The following is a 21,819-nucleotide window of genomic DNA, read 5'->3' on the forward strand; positions in this document are numbered from 1 at the left end:
ACTCAGGAGTGTATCTTTATCTTTCTTTATATTTAAAACCCCTTTAAATCCCCTTAAAATGCCTCGTCACCTACAGGTGTATGTGATACAAAACCCTTTTTTCTGCATTAAAATAAGTTATTTACATTCTGAATATTTAAGGGTTTTAAAATCTCTATTCCACTTCATAATTTAAGATCAGTAACAGGAATCGACCCAAGTTCTGTATGTGTGAAAATAGACTTAACATTTAGACAAACATAACGAAACTAAAGGTTTGGATACATGAACTGTTTGATTTGTGTTCTGGATTTGTATCGATTTCAAAATGACTTTCAGGAAAAGGCCAATTTTATGATTTTATTTATCATATTTTGACATTAGCAGAATTATTTTTTTTATATTACAGTTATGCTTATCAGTAATGTTCCTTATCAAACATGAAAGCTTTTCATGTAATGCTTGAATAGAAAACCTCAAGATTTAGTGGTGTAATGTCAGGCAGACTATTTACAAAAATTAAAGGCTGGAATGTAAGGTTTCTCTCACACACAGTGGATGAGTAGCTGAACACAGGCTGAACACAGGCTAAACTCGCTGCTGCTGAAGCCACAGGTCTGTGTAGTAGAGGGTCTGTCAGCTGGTCGTCGTGGTTAAAGGAGTTTAGTCCAGTGCTGGAGTGACTGTGTTAGAAGTTTTGAGTGTAAAACTGGTTTTGAGTGTGATCAGCTGGGTGTGGGTTTCGTTATTTAGACTGTTTGTTTGTTTTGTTCTCACCTCCATAAAGCCATTCCTCGTCATCCCCACTAGCACAGCCTGCTCTCCCCGCTCCCTCAGTGGTCATTCTGGGCGTGTGTGGAGTTTACTGGGTGAACTGGGACTGGGTCAGTGTAAGCTGGGCTGTGGAGCGAGCGGTCTGAGCAGCTGTCAGCGCCACGACGGCCGGGCTGTGCGGCCGCGGCGGCGTTTCCAGGGACACGGAGCGGACACGAGGGCGAGCGAGCGACCACGCGCACGCTCACTCACTCACTAACTCTCTCCAGCACACAGGAAGTGAAGAGCGGGGGGAGAGAGCTGGACGAGGCTGGAGAGAGTCATGACTCATCAAACCCAGTTCTCTGTGTGTACTGATCAATATGAGCGTGTGTTCAGGGGTTCAGGGTTTCAGAGCTGTGTTAATATGCCGGTTAAGAGGAACACAGGTCTGCTACCTGACTGCTCTGTTCACTCCAGCTTCATTGTGTGGAATACCCGAACACACACACACACAAACAGCCCGGTTTCCCCAAAACTTTATCACGATTAATTAATCAAAAACTACTTAAAAGAGAAAAAGAAAAAAAAGTTACAATCAGCCAATGAATATATAATAATTTAATTGTTATTGTTAACAGATTTTTCATTTACTTATTTACAAAATTTGATTAGATTTATATTCAGTGATTTATTGACCTTCCCAGTTGGCAACTGATCTCCAACGTTGAAATATGATTGAAGTAAATGTTGTTTCAATGTTGAAACAACACTTAATGTTAAATGGTGGTGCAAACATTGAAATTTTACAGTTTAATCAACGTAATCAACCTTTCTTCCTTTTGAATTAGAATTTTATATTTCATTACCATACAATAAAAAAAACGGTTGGATAGAGGGATAAAAAGTGATTTTATTTTAGTTATTAATTTTTCATAATGGCTTATAGATTTTCTTTCCTGTTCCATACAATTTTGAACATCACAAATAACTATTTTAACGTTGATTTACTTTTCAAAATCATCACAAATCCAACATTGATTCAACCTTAACATCAACGTTGATTCAATGTTGAAATGCAAGCACAAGTTTTAGGTTTAGGGTTTAGGGTTTGGTTGATTTTCAAACCATTGTTAATCTTTAAATAGCCACAACTGTAATGTGCTATTGTGTTTCCTGAAAAACTTGAAAAAAAAAGAGTTAGGCGTCAACATAAATGTGGCATGAATGAGGTTTTACATACTTTATATGTCAAGGCTTTTTTTATTTTATAAATTCAGTCAATGAATAAATAGAAAGTTTGAATACATTAATTCAACTTAATAACTGAAAATTCAGGTCTGATTTTTATTCAGTGATTGATCTTATGATTAAATATGATTTGTGCAAAAAAAAAAAAAAAACTAATGTAATTTTCCAAAACTAAAGATTACAACAATCAAAAAATAATGTGGACACGTTTCTCCCGAGTGATTATGTTTATAGCTCTGACTGCACGTGTAGTTTATTGTAGTGTAGTGTTGTGTAGTTTGGAGTTATTAGACTCACAGCTGAGAGTGAAAAAAAATTAAAACAGAGTGATGCAGTTCTCCCGCGACCGCATTGTGCCACGTCACCTGTGTGAGACAGGCGTGTTGTGTTTTGGTGTGAGAGCCGGGTGTCAGTCTTAGCAGCTTCTTCTCCGCGTTTTTCAGCGTTTCTTCACTATAATAATAAATTAAACCTCAGGGCCGGCATGTCCGCGGAGAGCTTGGCGGCGTTCCCGGGCCGGGTGTGGGAGAGGGTGCTGGGTAAGGTGAAGAGGGCGGTGGTGTTTATGGACGACCCGTGCTCAGAGAGTCTGCACTGGAGCGCGGGCGGCGCCGCGGCGCTGCTGGAGGCGGGAGCCCGCAACGTCAAGCGCTTCTCCAGCTTCGAGTCCGGCGCGGAGGACGAGCCCAAGGCGGTGTTCGTGGTGAGCACGCTGCTGAAGGGCAGGACGGCGGACGTTATTAAAGACATTGTGTCGCTCAGCCGCTTCCAGTACTGCGTGGTGTTCACCGCCGTGCCGCACTACCTTCACCTGAGCTCGGGATCCGGGAGCACCGGGGGCTCGGGCTCTGGCGGGGGCGCTGAGTCCGAGGGCTGCCCGCTGTTCGAGCGTTTCGAGGAAAAGCTCTGCGAGTGGATGGGTGATATGAACTACACGGCTGAAGTGACCCACGCCCCGCTCGTGTTCGCCCGCCTCTCCCCTCAGCTCGTGCTGGCCCCGGCTTTCGCGGACCTCTTCCCGCTGCTGGAGCGCGACCTCGAGGCGGTGAACGAGAAGAGGCCGGAGAAGAGGCGCTTCCTCAGCGTGGCGGACGTGGACGCGGCCGCGCTTCCCGCTCCGCTGCAGGTCCAGATGAAGGCGTTCGCCTCGGCGCTCGACGCGCTGCTGGAGTTCAGCAACACGCGCGAGGAGAGCTTCGCCGTGGGGCCAATGAGCCGCCTGCTCGCCGCCGAGCTGGCCGGACACCCGCAGGCCAAGAACAGGAGAAAGACCGCTCAAAATAAAGCCTCTGTGGTCTTCATCGACAGAACTCTGGATCTGACAGGTGTGGGTTCTGTCAACAGCCACACCCCAAGTTCTCACTAAAGCATTTTAGTCCCATTAAAACATCATCTACTCAATATGTTCTGTACACTGTCCAGTTTAATAGAAACACCAAGCTCCAGCTTCTGTTCCCTTTATATCACAAACACGTTCCCTTGTATTCCCCTGACTGTGACTTTATTGGAAACACCCTAACTTAAGCATCCACTCTCTGTCCACTTTGTTAGAAACACCTTTCTTGAAGTTTCACTCACTGTCCGTTTAAGTAAATGTACAGCACTTTAAGCAGCACTAATTACCCACTTTGTAATGGAACTTGTACAAAGTCAGTCCTCTTTGAGCACTGACAACCCACCAGATGCTCAGAAAAGCTTATTGTGTATCATTGTGTGTTGTGTCTCAGAAGTAGCTGAGAAATCTAATGAATTGTAATTTGTGGATAAGGAAGAATGAGGTTAGTTTTTCCTTGCCACTGTTGTCAACACAAATATTGGCATCACTGTGGTGCTTGCTCATAAGTGGTGTGCGCCTGTTTTCTCCGTACAGCTGCTTTGTGATGTTTGTTGAAAAAAAAGCACTGTATGTGAGTGTAGACATAGGCTGTTTAGTTTGTGTGATGATGGAATAGTAGTATCAAGTTTATGGCAAATATCCTGTAGTATCCTATGTAGTGAGCTTGGAGGGGAGTGAGTATGGGACACCAAAAGTAACTGCTGAGCCTTTCGGAGGTGTTATAGGCCTAATTTAGTGAAACACTGACAAAGAAAGTGGACTACCTGATGATTCCTGTATAAAAAACTTGTGATCTAGTGGATGATAAGTGAATTTGGTATGGGAAGGTTAAGTCTTTCGTGTTTCGGTCAAATGATCAAATCATAAATGGCCACAGCAACCAAGCTGTTACGTGTCTGGTCTTCATGTTTCCGTCAAATGTTGCTGATCAGATCATAAACGTTCACAGCAACGTAGCTGTTAGGTGTCTGGACTTCATGTTTGGGTTAAATGTTTCTGAATGGATCATAAACTTGGATGAGGTTACCAGTGTTGTGTAGGCAACAGTGAATATGTGGGAGAGTACAGTGTAGGGGAAAGGAATTGGCCCTATATGTAACCCCAGATGTTTGGTGCAGTATTTTTAATCTCCATTTAATATGTTAATATCACAATAACACAAAATATTGCAGTTTGATAAAATGGACATATTGCCCACCCCTACCTTTTAGCCATTCTCTCAGCTACACATATAGTATTGGTCAATTGGGCATACTTAGCTTATATTGTAATCTTTTGCCTTACAGTTTGTACTCAGCACTCTAATCTATATCATTCTAGCAATGCCCAATACCTGACCAATGACAGCTGTCAACAAGTACACTCATTCCTAAAGCCTGTACGTGTGTTCTATTCTTGGGGTAAGAGTTCTCTCTTAATTACAATAATCTTTCTGGCAGGATCTGCTTGAACGTCAGCACTGCAATCCTAAGAGACTTCATAAATACAGGCTACATACAAGTGTATCAGGTGCTGCAGTGTTGCTGGGGGTGTTTTTTGCTTGTCCCAGACATGCAGAATAGGCCTGTTTATCTGGATTTGTTTTAGCACAGGATGTCATTTCTAACTTATTGAAGTTCAAAAGGAATTGCATATCATAAAAATATGCAACACATTACAATGTATTATTAATTATATTGCCACCCCTTCCCAAAAATGACCACCTAGGTGTGACCCTGTTATCGGAAACCAACTACTGTTAAACAGCTCTTCACAAACCCTGTATGACCTCTAACAGCCTGTCAAGCACCCACCAATAAAGTGAATCTTTATGTCTAGTGACTATATATGCAACTTGGATGAGGTCAATAGAGGAACATTCCTTCTTACAATCTCTTTTGTTACCTATTTATATTTCTCATAGTCTCATAGCGTCTCTTTTTCTCTCGTAGGGGCTGTGGGTCACCATGGGGACAACCTTGTGGAGAAGATCCTGTCCGTTTTACCTCCCTTGCCAGGTCATGTGACTGACGTTCAGGTGGACATGTGGGAGCTCACACACCTGCGACACAAGTCAGACGTGCAGGGTGTCGTAGCACCTGGCTGCCTGGCACAGAATCAGTAAGAGCATTCACACTGTTCTCACAAAACACTACCAGCATTATCTTACGAGTAATGCATAGATCTTCTACTTATGATCAATAACAATTCAGATACACCTACCATTATTGTGCACTTTTAAGGTATAAAATGAATGATTGTAGCCTAGTTTTTGCTGCAGTGAGTTCGCTGTGAGTTTGACAGATGGAGAAGATTTTGAGCTCAGAACGACTACAAGACAGGCTGAAACTTTTCTCTTGAACAGGTTAGCTACTTAACCCAGGTAATTTATCATAGCCAGTAATTTACTGTATCACAATCACTAGTGTGGCTTACTTGGGATGGGTATTTTAATTATTTTTAAGATTTTAATGTTCGCATCCATATCAGTGGCCTGTGTAAAGCTGGAATAATAAAGCATAGGGTAATTAAGATGGCTAACTAGATTAGCAAAGTTAGCTAAAGTGATCTGGACTATGCTGGCTAACACAGTCCTGTTACAACATAGCAGCGTGTCGTGTCTGATCACTACCTCGGCAGTGACGAGTATGCCGAAAATGTACAAAAACGAAAGTTAGACTCTATACTGACCCGGTTTATCTTTGAATGTGATTAGCTATACATTGAGTAATTTCTTATGTCCATAACGAGTAGCAGTAATTGCAACTCATGGCCAATCCTAGCAGCTAGCTAGCTATTTAGCTGTTTATTTATCTGTCTGTTGTGTAATGCTAGGTACCTGTTTAGTAGAAGTTGAACTTGTCAGTGTCCTCAGCTTGGCAACCTGAGTGAGCTTTGCATCTGTGGAGGGAAGGGCGGGCCAGACAACTCTTTCTGGTGTTTTGAAATTGGGCTGCTGTAGCCATTTCACACGCTCACTCTTTAAAATGAGAGCGTGCAATACAGCACAGATAAGGGGTTGGTATTATATAAATATATCATTTCGTTTACCATTATTGCATAAACAGGTTTGGGTTTGTGTATCAAGGAAACCCCACATTCATTAATTTATACTAATTATTTGTAAACACTACAGACCATTTGAAATATACATTATACTCTGTAATATATCAAAGTTTTCTGTTTGTTTGGCCTGTTTATTAGAAATATTGTTATACATACTGTGTATTCTTATATTACAATGACATATGAATTATGTTGCTAAATATTAAAAATAACATAACGTGATGTAAAATTTCCAACTGTACTTATTTAACACTGGGGCCATCTGACAGTGTCTGCATTTTATTAATATTACTGTATTTAGTACCTTACAGAAGTAAATATTTATAATGCTGTACATTACATTAGCATCATAATTGATTTTAGTGTGGTGAACATCATTATGTCTCTTCATGCAGAGCTAACATAAGTGATCTTCTGAAGGTACTGTGAAAGGTCAGTTTAGTTTCAGACCTATTAGTCTGACCACATTTACTCCATATGTCCAGTTAGGCACGAGTAAGCACGGATAAAGAGGCTTGAGCTCAGTTTCAGGTGTTTTTGGCAAAGCAGCAGCCGCTGAATCCACTTTAAGCGTGACTTTACCCAAAGAAGCCTCGCCAAACCTCTTCAAAATATTTTCACTAGACCGGCCACAATGTGACCTTGTAATGTAGCCCAAAAATGGTAGCACACCATGTCTGGACGTGCAGAGTAGGGATTTTTTTTCCCCACTGATGGATGAAAATTAGTTTAATGTAAGGCGTGATGAAGTTTATAGTCAAAGTCAAAGTGGTTTTTATTGTCATTTCAGCTATATACAGAGTACACAGTGAAACGAAACAACGTTATGGTGCACATAAACACAGTGTAGACACAACAATAAGTGCAACAGTACAAAAGTGCAGACAGACAATACAACACAATACAGACAAAGAATAATAAATAACAAGACAGTGTGCAAATTATGCAGTGTGCAAAAAAGACCAGTGAGGTAGTAATTACCTCTATTACACAGTGTGCAATAGAGTCCAGTGAGGTAGTAGGGTTTTTAGTGCTTTCCATTTTCTGGGGTAAGTGGGGTAAGAGTGTGTGTGCATGTACAGAAAAACCATCAGTTCAGTCTCTGCAGTTGAGGAGTCTGATGGCTTGGGGGTAGAAGCTGTTGCAAAATCTGGTCGTGCTGGACCGGATGCTGCAGTACCTTCTTCTTCCCGAAGGCAAAAGGGAGAACAGTTCGTGTGAGGGATGGGTGGGGTCATTCACAATGCTGGTTGCTTTGCGGATGCTGCGGGTGGTGATGGAGGGGAGAGAGACGCCGATGATCCTCTCAGCTGTCCTCACAATACGCTGGAGGGTCTTGCGGTCAGAGACGGTGCAGGTCCCAAACCAGGCAGTGATGCAGCTGCTCAGGATGCTCTCAATGGTCCCTCTATAGAAGAGACGGGCCTTTCTCAGCTTCCGGAGGAAGTAGAGACGCTGCTGGGCTTTCTTGGCTGTAGAGCTGGTGTTCAGGGTCCAGGTGAGGTTATCTGCTAAGTGGACACCAAGGAACTTGGTGCTCTTAACAATCTCCACAGAGGACCCGTCGATGTTGAGTGGAGAGTGGGTGTGTTGTGCTCTCCTGAAGTCAACAACCATTTCCTTTGTCTTGTCCACATTCAGGTGAAGGTTGTTGACTGTACACCAGTCTGTCAGCCGCTGCACCTCCTCTCTGTATGCTGACTCTTTGGTGATGAGACCCAGTACGGTTGTATCATCGGCGAACTTGATAAAGCTGTTAGAACTGTGTTTTGCAGCACAGTCATGAGTCAGCAGGGTGAACAGCAGAGGACTCAGGACACTGCCCTGGGGGGCCCCCGTGTTCAGTGTGATGGTGCTGGAGGTGCTGCCCCCGAACCGGACTGACTGGGGTCTCCCCGTCAGAAAGTCCAGGATCCAGTTGCAGAGGGGGGTGTTGAGGCCGAGCGAGCTTAGCTTCCTGATGAGGTTCTGTGGGATGATGGTGTTGAATGCTGAACTGAATGCTGATGCTGAACTTATATATATTAAATTTATATTGCTATTTACTTTTGCCTACTTACTTTTGCTATATACTTTTCTGGTTTTACTACATATTATTATTACTAAGACTGGGTTAGTGTTAGCTATGTTGTTGCTTTTCTGTGTCCAAATTTCATGTCTGACAAAAAGAAAGTGAGAAAACATGGAAATTTGGAATAGTTAAAAATGGAATATGGTTTTTAAATTCATAAAACCATAGGAGTTTCCCGTGCGTGCTTTGGCAGATAGATACTCCCATATATGTACCCACAGAAAAAGCCCAATATTTTGAGTAGTGGTACGCTATTGCTCCAGTCATCACAAATTCATCTGTTTGTATTAGAATAATTGCTCTTGTTTGAGAGGAGCTACTGCTGATGTCATTTCCTGTGGACTGGGATGTGGTAAAGAATGAGTCCTGGTTTCTGCTGTGCTCCTTATTCTGTGATTTTTTCTCTATTATGTAAGGTGACTGTGGTGAATTCATGGTTAAGTGAGTGTGCTGTTTGGTTGAAAAGTTGTGTTTTTATTCTATGAGTGCTGTCACTGCACATGGTTAGGGAGTTTTTGACCCTCCTGACCTGAGTTTGAACTCCGGGAACGTTGCTAGTAAGCTGTGTTGATAACGCCATTGTAGAAACACTTGTTCAGCTCTTTTTGTGCTGTGGTTAATCCTTAGTTTTTCTTTTTTCCCCCTCATAGTGCACTTTTAAAAAGCAGGCCTGAGATCAGACTCTTCATGGCAGACGTTTTAACCTGCTCCCAGCTCGGCTCGGGTATCGTGTTTTAGTATTTGTTGGAGTGCAATTACTTTACAAAGCCTGACTTAAAAGGCTATCCCATTACTGCTCAAACCTAAATGGCATCACTGTGGAAAGCATTTTGCGATCCTTTGGATCATTAGTCAGACTTTGGGTTTTGCTGGCAGTGGAGTTTCTTCTTCATTTCTTTCATATAAAACAGGTCATCCGTCTCTCTTCCAGAGCACAGCTCCTCCTTAAGAGTGGTTCAGGTGCAGAGGGAGGAGTTAGTGGCCCGATAACATCTCAGAGATTTGTGTGTGTGAGTTCAGATACAGTAAAAACAACCTTTCGTCCTACTGAAATAATTTTCCTTAGAGAAACACAAAATATACATGTACATTTAAATCTGTAATTACCAAAAACGTGGTCATTTTTAATCCCTAATTGTCTTTTTTAAGAATTGAAGGTGCATGAGAATGAAAATATACATTGTCCTTGTTATATTTGAATCAGAGTTTGGTACATGGAAGTAACAAACCTTGAACCTTGAGCACTATTGTATTACTGTATAGTGAGCCAATTCCCAAATCCTAAAACTTTTACATATCAGCATGGACTCTATATGCTTACACCCCCCCCCTCCTTTTATTTACATAAACCCAGCCTAGTAGCTAAAGGGTTTTGAGGCTATATGCGCCAGCTACTTTGGGGAGTTTGGCTAAAAAGTAAGGCAAAAAACTTATGCTGGCAAATGGAAAAGGAAGAAAGGTGAACCTAGTACCGGTATCAGCAGAGGAAAATGAGGGCAGCACTATGGGGAAGATTGTAAAGCCATTGGATGCGAAACATGTACTAGAGTAAAAGCTAACCAAGCCTTTCTAACCGACTGTCTATGATCTCTCAATTAGCAATGCAATTAGATAGCAAAGACACCCTCTGGTTAAAGTATGTCTGTCAAAATGATTACATTATCCACTTATTGTGCAATCATATGTTCATGATCTGATGGTGATTTTTGCTGAACTTATTATGGCCCAGCCTGAGCTTCTGTTGTGATTTAAATCCACCAATACAAACAGAGCTTATCAGTTTTTAGGAAAAACATTATGTTTCACTCTGAGCCAAAGCAACAGGGTTGTAAAACAATACTGGAAGAAATGTATTGTTACTAGGGGTGGGAATCTCTAGGCACCATACAATTGGATTTTATTATATTTCAGAGGCTGGTGATTAGATAATAAAATGATTATCAATGCATCTTGATGCGTCATTTTCTTCTTTTGTTTCTTTTTTTCATTGCGTGATTACTTGGTACTTGTAAAGTAAAGTGTCTGTAATAGTCCTTAATGAACCTTGATATTAATTAGGCTTTTTGATACTATGTCTATCTATTGAAAAAAAGCATAGTTGTTTTAATGAATCAAATGATTAATACAGAAATCCAGGATTAATGGTGGTTAGGGTAATATTAAAACCAGCTACAAGGAAATTAGAAACCACATATCAGTATAATGTATTTATGGAGCTGGTTTTAATGTTGTGGCTGATCTGTGTTTGATCTATGTATGAAAAGTATTATGCAAAGCTTGTTTTAACACGATAAATGTGCAAGCTACAGTCCGGTATACTCACTTCTGAACAGCGAAAGAGCTAGCGCTTTGCGTGGTTACTGGCTAATGCTTCTCCAGCCTCTGTGCTGGAGAAACTGAAACTCCTGTATAACACTGCAAATAACGCTGAAAATGGAAAAAGGATTTTAAATGCGCCTTATAGTGCGAAAAATACGGTACTTACTGGTTATGACCTTCAAAAAAAAAAACTACTGAAAATACTCTAAATAAACTGCATTACATCCATCAGCATGGATGCGCAAAAGCTAAATGCAGACGCGTGAAGTACAGCCTCCTTATTCACACTGAACAGGCACTTTACTGATATGGGAATAGTGGGCCGATGCCAGTATCCAGTTTGTATGCACTTACCTGCTGATGTCTGCTAGTTGTTTTCCAGATTAAATTTGTTTCAGGCTCCTCCACTGAGAATTTTTCCATTACCTGCTAATTGTCAGCGCTGACAGATTGGGACTGTTGGTAGCATCATGTTTGGACCACTTCAGCACTGTTGTTTGAGTTTGAAAGCTTTCTCTCATGGTTTATTGAGACTGAGAAAACCAACACATGGCAGGCCAGCACCCCTTCACAGCTATTAGCGCATTACAGTACTGAGCACCACTACAGTACCGGACCACCATGGCTGTAAACCGGAGCTGACTGTGAGCCAGATGGCAGAGCGGCAGAGTGAATGAACTGCAAGAGAGCATTGTACCAACACTAAAGACTCTGAACCAAAATCTGTGAACTGGACAAAATGGATTAGAACCAAAGTGCTGGAGCACACAGTAGCTTACAGCACGCAGTCGGAGTTGTGGGATGCTGTTTTGAGTGTTCATATCTGTGAGAAAGGGAGTGTTTTGGGAGAAAGGGATTGCACTGTGCTGTGGTTGAGCTTCCTAATAAAGTAATAGTTTGGCTTTCACCACAGCAGTTAATAACAGAGCATAATTAAGACATGCTTTGTGTGGTTGCTTGAATGGTATGCTATGATAGTATCTTTACAAATGAATAAAATATGTTGAATACTTAAAAAACAGCATAGCAGCATTCCTGAGTCCACTGTTGTTGTCCGTTTTGTCAGAAACCACATATGCAAGTCTGTTTGGGATTAAACTGCTTTTTTATGTTATAAATATATATTACATTTTCATGGCTAAAGTTTCAAAATGTGCCATTGACTCATTAATCCAAACAGCGCATGAACTTGTGACCATGAATGTCATGACTATGTTTGGTGTACAGTTTACTTTTTACTGGCGAACAGTGAGTTGCAACATGCATCATTTATAGTAAAAATAAAAATAAAATGTTGCAAAACTTTAATTTATTTGGTCTTTGAAATCAGCACAAAATTAGAATTATACAAACAGCACATCTAATAGTACCTGCCTTGAAAACTTAAACCTGGGCCAAAGAAAATGGAAGGAATTTTAAATGAAATAGTAGCAAGTATGACAGGTAAGGAATATGGTTTCAGTTTATCAACTCAAACAGCAGTGTCATAATCCAGACATGCTGATTGATGCTTTCATTATTTGTTAGCTACATTAGCCCCATTCCTCTGAAAGTGAGCTTTTGGACATGCCTAGGTTTACCGACAACATGAGGGGGAGTTCAATGGTGTGAATTAGATGTTTTACCAAGTTATTGCTTTAAATTAGGTTTGTTAATGTTAAAGCATTAATGCACAATTGCACATGATTCATTTATAATCAATAAGACACCAACTTCTTTCGTAACCTGTCCCGCCCAGGATTTTTATTTCTGGAGTTGTTCGCTTGTGGTGAGAACATGATCTTGTCTCGATCCAACCAGCTATCAAATATACTTCTTTTTATTTGAGCTAAGCTGCTGGTTTGGTGCAGTTAAATCTGCTATATTAGCCAGATAATATACTGCTATGAACAAAGCATGTCTCTGCTGCTCCATGCTGTTTACACTGAAGGGAGTATGAGCAGCGTTCACTGCTTGCAGCTTCGCTGCACGCCCCATTGAAAACACTGTTTGAAAGCACATCAGCAAATTTACAGCATTCAGTGTTAAAGCAGCTTCACACTGCACAGATATTCACACTGGAACACAGAATCTTCTCACTATATTTACTTTCTTGCTCCTATGCCAGACAGCTCTGACCAATCAGAGGAGACAATGTGCAGAGGGAGAAACACTCCAATTAAGCAAACTCATCAAATGATCTGGACCATAGAAACCAATTCCAAGTGTAAAAATGCCCTTTTGTACTCAGCAAATTAAGTTCTTATTGAGAAATTCTTACTACTAAGCTGAGATGTTTACAATAAATAAACAGTTTATTTTTGTATGTATTCTATGTATTCTTTATTCCATTTCCTTTATCTTTCCTCAAACTTACAAATTTAGACCAATATTTTAAATGACACCACTAACATAAATATAATTACATTTTACATTTCTTACACTCATTCTTTTATTTACATTGAAATAGCCACTATGAGAACTTGCGTCTTAAGAATATCAAGTGCAATTAATCACAGTTAGTCACAGAATATTGTTGTGATTAATCGGATTAAATTATTTAATTAATTGACACCGCTAATCTAAATACATACATCACTATATGGACCAATATACTGGGACCCCTGCTCAGTCATTGTGTCTTCTGAAGTGTGTGCATGTGTTTGTTAGAGAGTGTGAGGCAGTGCTAAATGTGTGTCTGCTCTGTGTCCATCCCTAGTGTTTGTTGTGTCCTCCATGCTTGGGTGGCTGCTGTCATCTGTTTCTTTCCTCCCCCTGTTGCCTCTCATGTGGTTTCAGCTCTGTTTCTCTCTCTCTCTCTCTCTCTCTCTCTCTCTCTCTCTCTCTGTCTCTGTCTGTCTCTCTAGGATGGTAGGAGATGTAGCACTCACTGGAGGAGAACCAGTCTGGTTCCACCCAGTCGGTTCTGTTCACTTTGCTTTAGCCTGAGCTCAGCAGGAGGCTTGATCATAAGACTGTGTGTGTGTATGTGAGTGTGTGTGAGCAAGCATCTAGGGCATGTTTCTTAGTCCTGATGCATTGTGACAGGGCTCAGTTGAGGAGCATTATTTATATCGTTCAAGGTCTTCAGATGTCTTTTATGGAGCAGCTTGTAGGCCTAAGTGCTGGATGAACTCTGCTCATGTAACATGTCCTGTATGAGATGGTGTCCATGATGAAACAATGTTAATCTCATTATTTCTGGTCTCTTAATAATAAAAGTGCCTCATATAAAGACAATACTCGTGTGGATTTCTTCAAAAGTCTACATGCAGTTATGTCTCAGGTAGATATGTAAGTTATCACAGGTGTGCTCTGATTAGGCTCTGAGATTTTCCACAAGAGGGTGTAAAATTGCTTCACAATAAAAAAAAATACATTGCTGCCTTATAAAAAAAGGCTTTCGAAGGATAATTTTGGGTAGTGTACCATTTGGTGAGAGATAGCTGACCAACACACTTGATAGACTTGGATAGACTGCATCATTAGACTGAAAGAGGAAAAGGAAAAAGCCACTAAAAAAAGGATACACCCTTTTATATAATTGGACCGCCTTTAGCTTTGATTGCTGCACACATTCACTGTGGCATTTTTTCAATAAGCTTCTGCAACGTTACAAGACTAATTTCAATCCAGTGTTGCGTTAATTTTTCACCAAGATCTTGCAGCATGATGATGATGGTAGAGTCTGACCACTGCACAAAGTCTTCTCCAGCACATTCCAAACATTCTCAATGAGGTTAAGATCTGGTGTGAAAAATGATTTCATGCTCCCTGAATCACTCTTTCACAATTCCAGCCCCATGAATCCTGACATTATCATCTTGGAATATGTCTGTGTCATCAGGGAAGAAAAAATCCATTGATGGAATAACCTGGTCTATATTCAGTATATTCAGGTAGTCAGCTGACCTCATTCTTTCAGCACATAATGTCACTGAACCCAGACCTGACCAACTGCAGCATCAACCCCAGATCATAGCATTGTTCCCAATGGCTTGTACAGTTGGCACTAGGTATGATGGGTCCATCACTTAAATCACCTCTCTTCTTACCCTGATGTACCAATCACTCTGTAACTGGGTAAATCTGGACACATGACCTTTTTCCATTGAGCCACATAGCCTCACTGATTAGTGGTTTTCTTAAGGTTTTCTTGGAAATGCTCTTACTTTCACTATTAAACATATGCGATTTGATTTCCCCAACTTTTACGTGATCGCCGATCTTGATCATTCAGGACTTTTTTTCCGACCACATTTCTTTCTTAAAGACGATGAGTCCCCACTATCCTTTCAGTATTTAATAATGTGTTGTACAGTTCCTAACCCAATGTTAGTAGTTTCTGCAATCTCATTTGATGTTTTCTCTGCTTGATGCATGCCAATGATTTGACCCTTCTCAATCAGATTCACATCTTTTCCACGACCACAGAATGTGTCTTTCCACATGGTTGTTTAAGAACCAACTCATGAAAAGCAACTCATTGCACCCGTTGGATTTAAATAACTTGTTGCCTACTGAAAGATAATCGCCCATGCAGTAATTATCCAGTAGGTGGCTCGTACCTATTTGCTTAGTTAAATCTAGGTGGTGCCTTTTTTGTTGTTTTGGCCAGGCAGTGTTTATTTTCCATTGATGATTTGATGATTTTCGACAAATCAGTTCATTATCAGTGCATGCTTTCAAAAATTGGGCTTCTTTGCACATTGCAACCTTCTGCAATAGCCAAACTGAAAGACCAGTATTAAGATAACCCTTGATAAGTTCTATTTGGTACTGTACTTGCGTTTTCCCACCTATATTCCAGTCTACTGTGATCGGCTATGTTCCTTCCATCTGGTCATGTAAATGTAATTGGACGTTTGGGTGTTATCCTAGACTCCTATAGCTAAAACCTCTACTGGATTTATGAAAGGGTTTTATTTTGGGATTTTAATAGCGGGTGTCTGCCCTCATTATCATACATTATTTCCCTTTATAATTGTGAAGTGTTATTCATGGGCTGGTACCGGTGGTCACTGGGTTTGGCCCGGCACCCGGGAGACCTCACACACTTCAACCCGGGCAGACTGCTGAATGGAGAGTTATGTTTCCTGACCTGGTGGAGCGTCTGGCCTTTTATACCAGTCTCACGGCTAACACTGCTTATTCAGACCGTACTGCTGAAACCTCCAGGTTTCTCTGTGTTTTTGTGTGTGTGGTTGTGTGAGAAGTGCCAGTGTGTGTCTCTTTGTAATGGTAGCTGCTGTGGGCTGATGTTTTCAGTTGGCTTGGTTTGAGGTAACCCTTTCTCACGAGTGTGTGGAGTCTATGGTACAGTAGGTGGCCAGTGTGTGTTTGTACTTTGATTCAGATGAATAGGAAAAAAGGTAAAGAAGTGGTAGGGGTGGGATAGATATAGTGAAATGTTTGTGTGTATAGGTTTGAGTGGGTTTGAGCCTAGTTGATCAGCTTACCAGCAGCTTGGGGGTCTGCGTAAGTGATTTTTGTACAGTTTTGGGAAACATGCCACCCATGAAGGGATTAGTACATGATCAGCAACTTTACTCAAATGTTTTGTGATACCACAAAGCCATGATTGATTTATTGAACGGGTCTAAAATATACTCAGAAAATATAAATATAAAAAATAATAACTGTCCTCCCATCATTAGACCACCTCCACAAGCCTGTATTGTTGATACAAGGTAGTTTCAGTCCATGTATTTATGGCGCTGTCAATTTTACAGAGTGCTTTCCATATCTGTTCTCTCAGTTCAAACAGTTCAGTTCAGTCTGGTCATTCTCATTGACCTTGCCTCAACAAGGCGTTTCCTCGATGACTGCCTACCACTCCAGTACTCTCTCTCCAGTATTTCACTGTGTGTACTTATTGCTGTGTATGTGGGTCTTCACTGCACGGATGTGCTGGCAGATTCCAAATTCTATTTCTCTGTCCAATACAAGGATAGTGAGTATGGTTATCTTGTCTTGTCATGTCTTGTCTTAAAAGAAAAAAAGATGTTTTCTAATATATGTTATCTGAAATTTTGACTAGTGTTGTATTACTTATATACACCTATGTACCAAAAAGTTATACAGTCATGGTAGAAAGTTTTGGCACCCCTGAATTCCTCCCAGAAAATGATTGCAATTACATGTTTTGTTATATACATGTTTATTTCATTTTTGTGCATTGAAACAACAACAAAAAAAGAGGAAAAAAATATTGGCACCCTCAACTTAATGTTTGATGTCACACACCCATTCTGAGCTATTAAGGCCATTTTAGAATCAGGGGTGTTAGATCTGATATCTCAAGGCTGGATTGGTTTTGTATCTGGACATGACAACCTATCCGCATCGTTTGCTATGTTTAAGAGCTCAGCGTCCTTACTAAACCTTCAGCAATCTTCTTGAATTCCCAAATATCCGTTACTCCAGATTTTATTTTTATTTATTTTGATTTTATTTTATAGAATTAGGTTGTTGGTTGTTGGATTTTGAGTGAAGCAAAACACACATAGAAATCTGAGACTGAGGCATATCTGTATAAATCTGATTGCAATCGCATTTCAAAACTCCAAATGTGGTTTCAATTTTATATATATATATATATATATTTTTTTTTTTTGCAGTCTAGACTATCAAAAAGCAATCTGTGAACAATCTAGATAGGCCAAAATCAGATCTGAGCATAGCTTTAGATCTCCAGGACCAGGAATGAGCACTCCTGCTGTACAGTATTTAACTCTTTGTGAAGAACGTATGTATCCAAGTTGGGAAAACATGAACATTTAAAACATCAGTCATACAGACATCAGTGTTATACAGAACAATGACAGGAATGCAGATACAGAGGGTGGTGGTGTTTGGATGTCTCCGTGTGAGTGTGGAAGTGTGCAGGTTTGATCCAGCTAGCCTGGAGTGATGTGTTGTTCTTGGCTGCAGTTGTTCAACTCCTTCACCTCCCCACACCTAAACAACATTGAACCCCATGCTGTGAGTCCTGCTATACTTTACTTCAGAGACCTTGGAACTCTGCATGCAGGAACATAGGGTGAGAGTGCACATGTGTGGTGAAGAATATGTAGTTCCTAACAACAGTAACTAAAAAAAAAACTTCTCTATTCAATCTGCCTTTAAACTACGGTCAGTACACTTCAGGCCTGGATGCATTTGACGTTTGTGTCTGCAGGAACAGTGATGCTTGGTGGTATATGGAGAGATTGCTATTCTTCACTCGGGAATTGATTTTGATCACTGGTTTCGACACGCTTGACCTACTTTCGAATGTGTCAAAGCTCGGAGTGTTCTCTTTCTCAAAGGATTAGGCCTGAAGGACACAGTAAGAGATACGGTCATGCCTTTCAGCTCTGTGCGGTACACTGTGTTCACCGTGGACCACTGACTGACCAGCGATATATGGGAAAGAGGCGGGACAACGGATGGAGGGAGAGTGCTAGGATAACTGGGAGAGGTTATTTGGAGCTGTGGCAGTGGTCAACGTGAGGAGAAGCAGATAAAGACATTAGAGAGGGGCTGCAGGTCAGTCGTGTGGAATAATAATTTGTCCTCTTAAGTCCTGCTCCCTTGTTTCCTGTGGATGATGGGCAGGTGTGTAGTTGAAGCACGCTGCTGGGGCCTCTCAGGCCTCAGGCCCACACACACTGCTGGAGCGGGAAATGGCTTTCGGGCTTTTCTTTTTGTATTTTTAGGATCATGCTGGTATATTTTTGGAATGCCGTCTGAACTACAATGTCTACAGTTACACACACTGTGTTTTTCTACATGTAAAAGGCCCTTATTATGAAAGAAAAGACCCCAAAAATGAATCTGCCTTCCTTTTATAATAAAATACCATAATAGACTCTCCAGTCTTTGTAATTGTTGCATGCCATCCATAGAGCAAAATTAGCTGCTAAACATTCCGTGTTGATTTATCATCGTTTTGATGTCGCAATCATAAACACAATTACAAATAACAATCTAATTAGCTTTGTTTTTCATAGTGAAGTGATAAGAAGTGTTGTTACTGCAGAAAGTCTGTAGCAGTATTAGTGTTGTAGCATTTTGCTGTTGGAAAAAGCAGTTACAGTTTAATTTTTAAAGCGTACTGTTGTGTATTTTATTATAAAACAGGCTGTTGAGTCTCTTTTAATGTTTTTTTTTTTTTTTTTTCTCATTTTTTACATTATTTGACTTGTCTCAGATTCTTTGAGTTGTCATAGTTCTGCATGAAACTGCTGCCATTACTAAAGAAACCCCCTGCAACCAAGCAAGTTCCTCTCTATAATTGCTTCCCCTCTAGTGTTCCTATCTAGCTTAATTTCATTTAATCTAATTTGTTCTTATTTATTATTATGAGAGGATGCACACAAATGGCTCTTTTACACAGTTACAGTTTACACTGCAACACATTAAACCTTATAGTTTTAAGTCTAAAACGTGGCAGAAATTGCTTCCACATTCACTGCAGCATCCTTTAGCTTATAAAGGGACATAGCATGGCAGTGTATAAAGGAATAACTGAGTATTAAGTAAAGTCTTGCCTTTTCTTTCTAGTATTAAAGGAGAACACCATTAATGAGCTCAAAGTAGCTCCAAATTTCATTGGTAGAATTCTGAGGGCCCTGACATTCAAAATGAGGCACTAAAACTTTAAACGTGCACAGATACTTTATTAGAAAATAAAAATATACACACAGTACCTTAAGGTAGTTCTCCGGGTGCCACCATCTTGAAATTAAGTCTTGATATGTCGACTGACAAGTATTTAAGTAGTAAAAAGTTTTGAGCAAAGTTTATGCCATTATTTGTATGGTGCTCTTAATGTTTTATGCTGAGAGAAACCAGATATTTTCAGTATTAGCTGGAATTCATGCTTTTCTACTGAATTAATTTTGATCTGTTCCCCTATCCTTTCCTACCTATTCGTTTGTGCATGTCAGTCAACTTATTGTGACTTAATTTTAAGGTAACAGCACCTGGAGAACTACCTAAAGGTACTTTGTGTTTAAACAGTGTTTTTAATAATGTTTCTGTGCTCTTTAAAAGTGCCACATTTTAAGTGTAAAGGCCCTCATAATTCCACCAATAAAGTGCGGAGCTACTTTGATTTTGATAATTGTGTAATATTAGCGATTTCTTTTTTCATGGCCAACGCTATGCCCCTATCATTAGCATTGTAAGCCTGTTAAGAGCATCAGCTAAACGTGCTGTATTTCAGAATGCTGAGGGCGAATGGAAGTGGGCTATTCCACAAAAGTTTGTAGTCTTTATCATGTTACATTTTACCTAGTGCTGGACGATATGGCCAAAATTTATATCACGATATATTCCATAATTTCAGTCGATACGATATAATTTCGATATCGACATAAATATTTTGAAGGCCTAAGAAAAACTTAAGTCTTTAAAGCCTCCTTTCACAAAAACTATATAATACTTTAGAAATAAAAAATGGTCAAAATAAACCAGTGATCACTTTTAATCACTTATATCAAAATAAAAACATGACAACTCTGTCAAACACAAGCCTATAACCTATATACAGTACAAGCCAAAGGTTTGGACACACCTTCTTATTCAATGCCTCATGAAATGAAAGAGTCATTAAAATAAAGAAAACGCATTGAATAAGAAGGTATGTCCAAACTTTTGGCCTGTACTGTACATATTACCAATATAAATAACTTTACATTTACAACAGAGGCAAAGCTTCTTATTCTTCCGTAAACAAATTTAACAGATCAAAACAAAAGTGCTTCAACCAGGATAAGGAAAAAAAGCCTTTATATACATAAAAGGAACATGATATCACAGTCAAATAAGCAAACCTATAGGCTTTTATAACTATAAATAACTTAGATATAACATAAACAACAAAAGTGTTTCAGCCAGAATAAAGAAATTTAGGAGATTCTAAAAGGAGATTTTAGATGCTGACCGGAGCGCGGCCGAGTTTCAGCGCGAGAGATTTTCAGCGCGAGAGATTTTAGATGCTGACCGGAGCGCGGCCGAGCTTCAGCGCGAGAGATTTCAGCGCGAGTTTCAGCGCGAGAGGTTTTAGATGCTGACCGGAGCGCGGCCGAGTTTCAGCGCGAGAGATTTTAGATGCTGACCGGAGCGCGGCCGAGCTTCAGCGCGAGAGATTTCAGCGCGAGAGGTTTTAGATGCTGACCGGAGCGCGGCCGAGCTTCAGCGCAAGAGATTTTCAGCGCGACTTTCAGCGCGAGAGATTTTAGATGCTGACCGGACCGTGGCCGAGCTTCAGCGCGAGAGATTTTAGATGCTGACCGGAGCGCGGCCGAGCTTCAGCGCGAGATATTTCAGCGCGAGAGATTTTAGATGCTGACTGGAGCGCGGCCGAGCTTCAGCGCGAGTTTCAGCGCGAGAGCTTTTAGATGCTGACCGGAGCGCGGCCGAGTTTCAGCGCAAGAGATTTTCAGCGCGAGAGATTTTCAGCGCGAGAGATTTTAGATGCTGACCGGAGCGCGGCCAAGTTTCAGCGCGAGAGATTTTCAGCGCGAGTTTCAGCGCGAGAGATTTTAGGGGCCGAATGGAGCGCAGCTGAGCCGTGTTTCTGTAAATAATACATATCGATATGACACAAAAATGATATCACCGTTATTGAAACATTTCTTATCGCGATAAATACCGTTTTCGAATTATTGTCCAGGCCTAATTTTACCCCAACTCCATTTCACACCAGATTTCTCCTTTAACCTCAACAGTATTGCAACCAACTTTTTGACAATACAAAAAGAAGTCTAGAGTATAAACCCCTTAACCTTAGACTTTAGAGTCTTTAAATCAGTTTGAAGTGTTTTTGTTCAGAACTAGCTTCTCTTTACTCTCCTGTCTTGTGTAGTTTCTTTGTGCGAATTCAGTTTTTCTCACTCATGCCATTATTCTTGCACTGCACCACTGTGATTGTTTGTAGTAGAGAGAGGTTTATTTTACCAGAGAAAGAGTGGAGGAGAACCAGAGACTAAAAAACCTGCATAAAGAACTAAAAAAAGAAGCCAAGAAACAAAGAAAGTCTAGGATGGATAGAAATATGGCTGCTCTTATACTATACATTGTTTTTTTTGTTTTTTTT

The 21,819-nt window shown here is 40.5% G+C and overlaps 2 protein-coding genes across 4 annotated transcripts in view; one reads left to right on the plus strand and one right to left on the minus strand.

The window, feature by feature from the left end:
* fip1l1a (FIP1 like 1a (S. cerevisiae)) overlaps positions 1-1,043 on the minus strand; it is a 52,454-nt gene extending 51,411 nt beyond the window's left edge. Inside the window, exon 1 of one of the 3 annotated variants that reach the window (XM_022664404.2) lies at positions 757-1,043. In XM_022664404.2, the coding sequence (XP_022520125.2) occupies positions 757-823 (67 nt within the window). In that variant the 5' untranslated portion in view covers positions 824-1,043. The remainder of the gene's footprint in view (positions 1-756) is intronic. The other 2 variants (XM_022664402.2, XM_022664401.2) reach the window with 2 other exon arrangements.
* A 1,319-nt stretch (positions 1,044-2,362) lies between these two features.
* The window catches only part of scfd2 (sec1 family domain containing 2), a 226,660-nt gene continuing 207,203 nt past the window's right edge, over positions 2,363-21,819 (plus strand). The window contains exons 1-2 of the mRNA XM_049481835.1: positions 2,363-3,308; positions 5,251-5,419. Of these exons, the coding sequence (XP_049337792.1) occupies positions 2,468-3,308; positions 5,251-5,419 (1,010 nt within the window). The 5' untranslated portion in view covers positions 2,363-2,467. The remainder of the gene's footprint in view (positions 3,309-5,250; positions 5,420-21,819) is intronic.

The sequence above is a fragment of the Astyanax mexicanus genome, chromosome 1, assembly GCF_023375975.1.
Source record: "Astyanax mexicanus isolate ESR-SI-001 chromosome 1, AstMex3_surface, whole genome shotgun sequence".
In the NCBI taxonomy this organism is placed as follows: Eukaryota; Metazoa; Chordata; class Actinopteri; order Characiformes; family Acestrorhamphidae; genus Astyanax; species Astyanax mexicanus.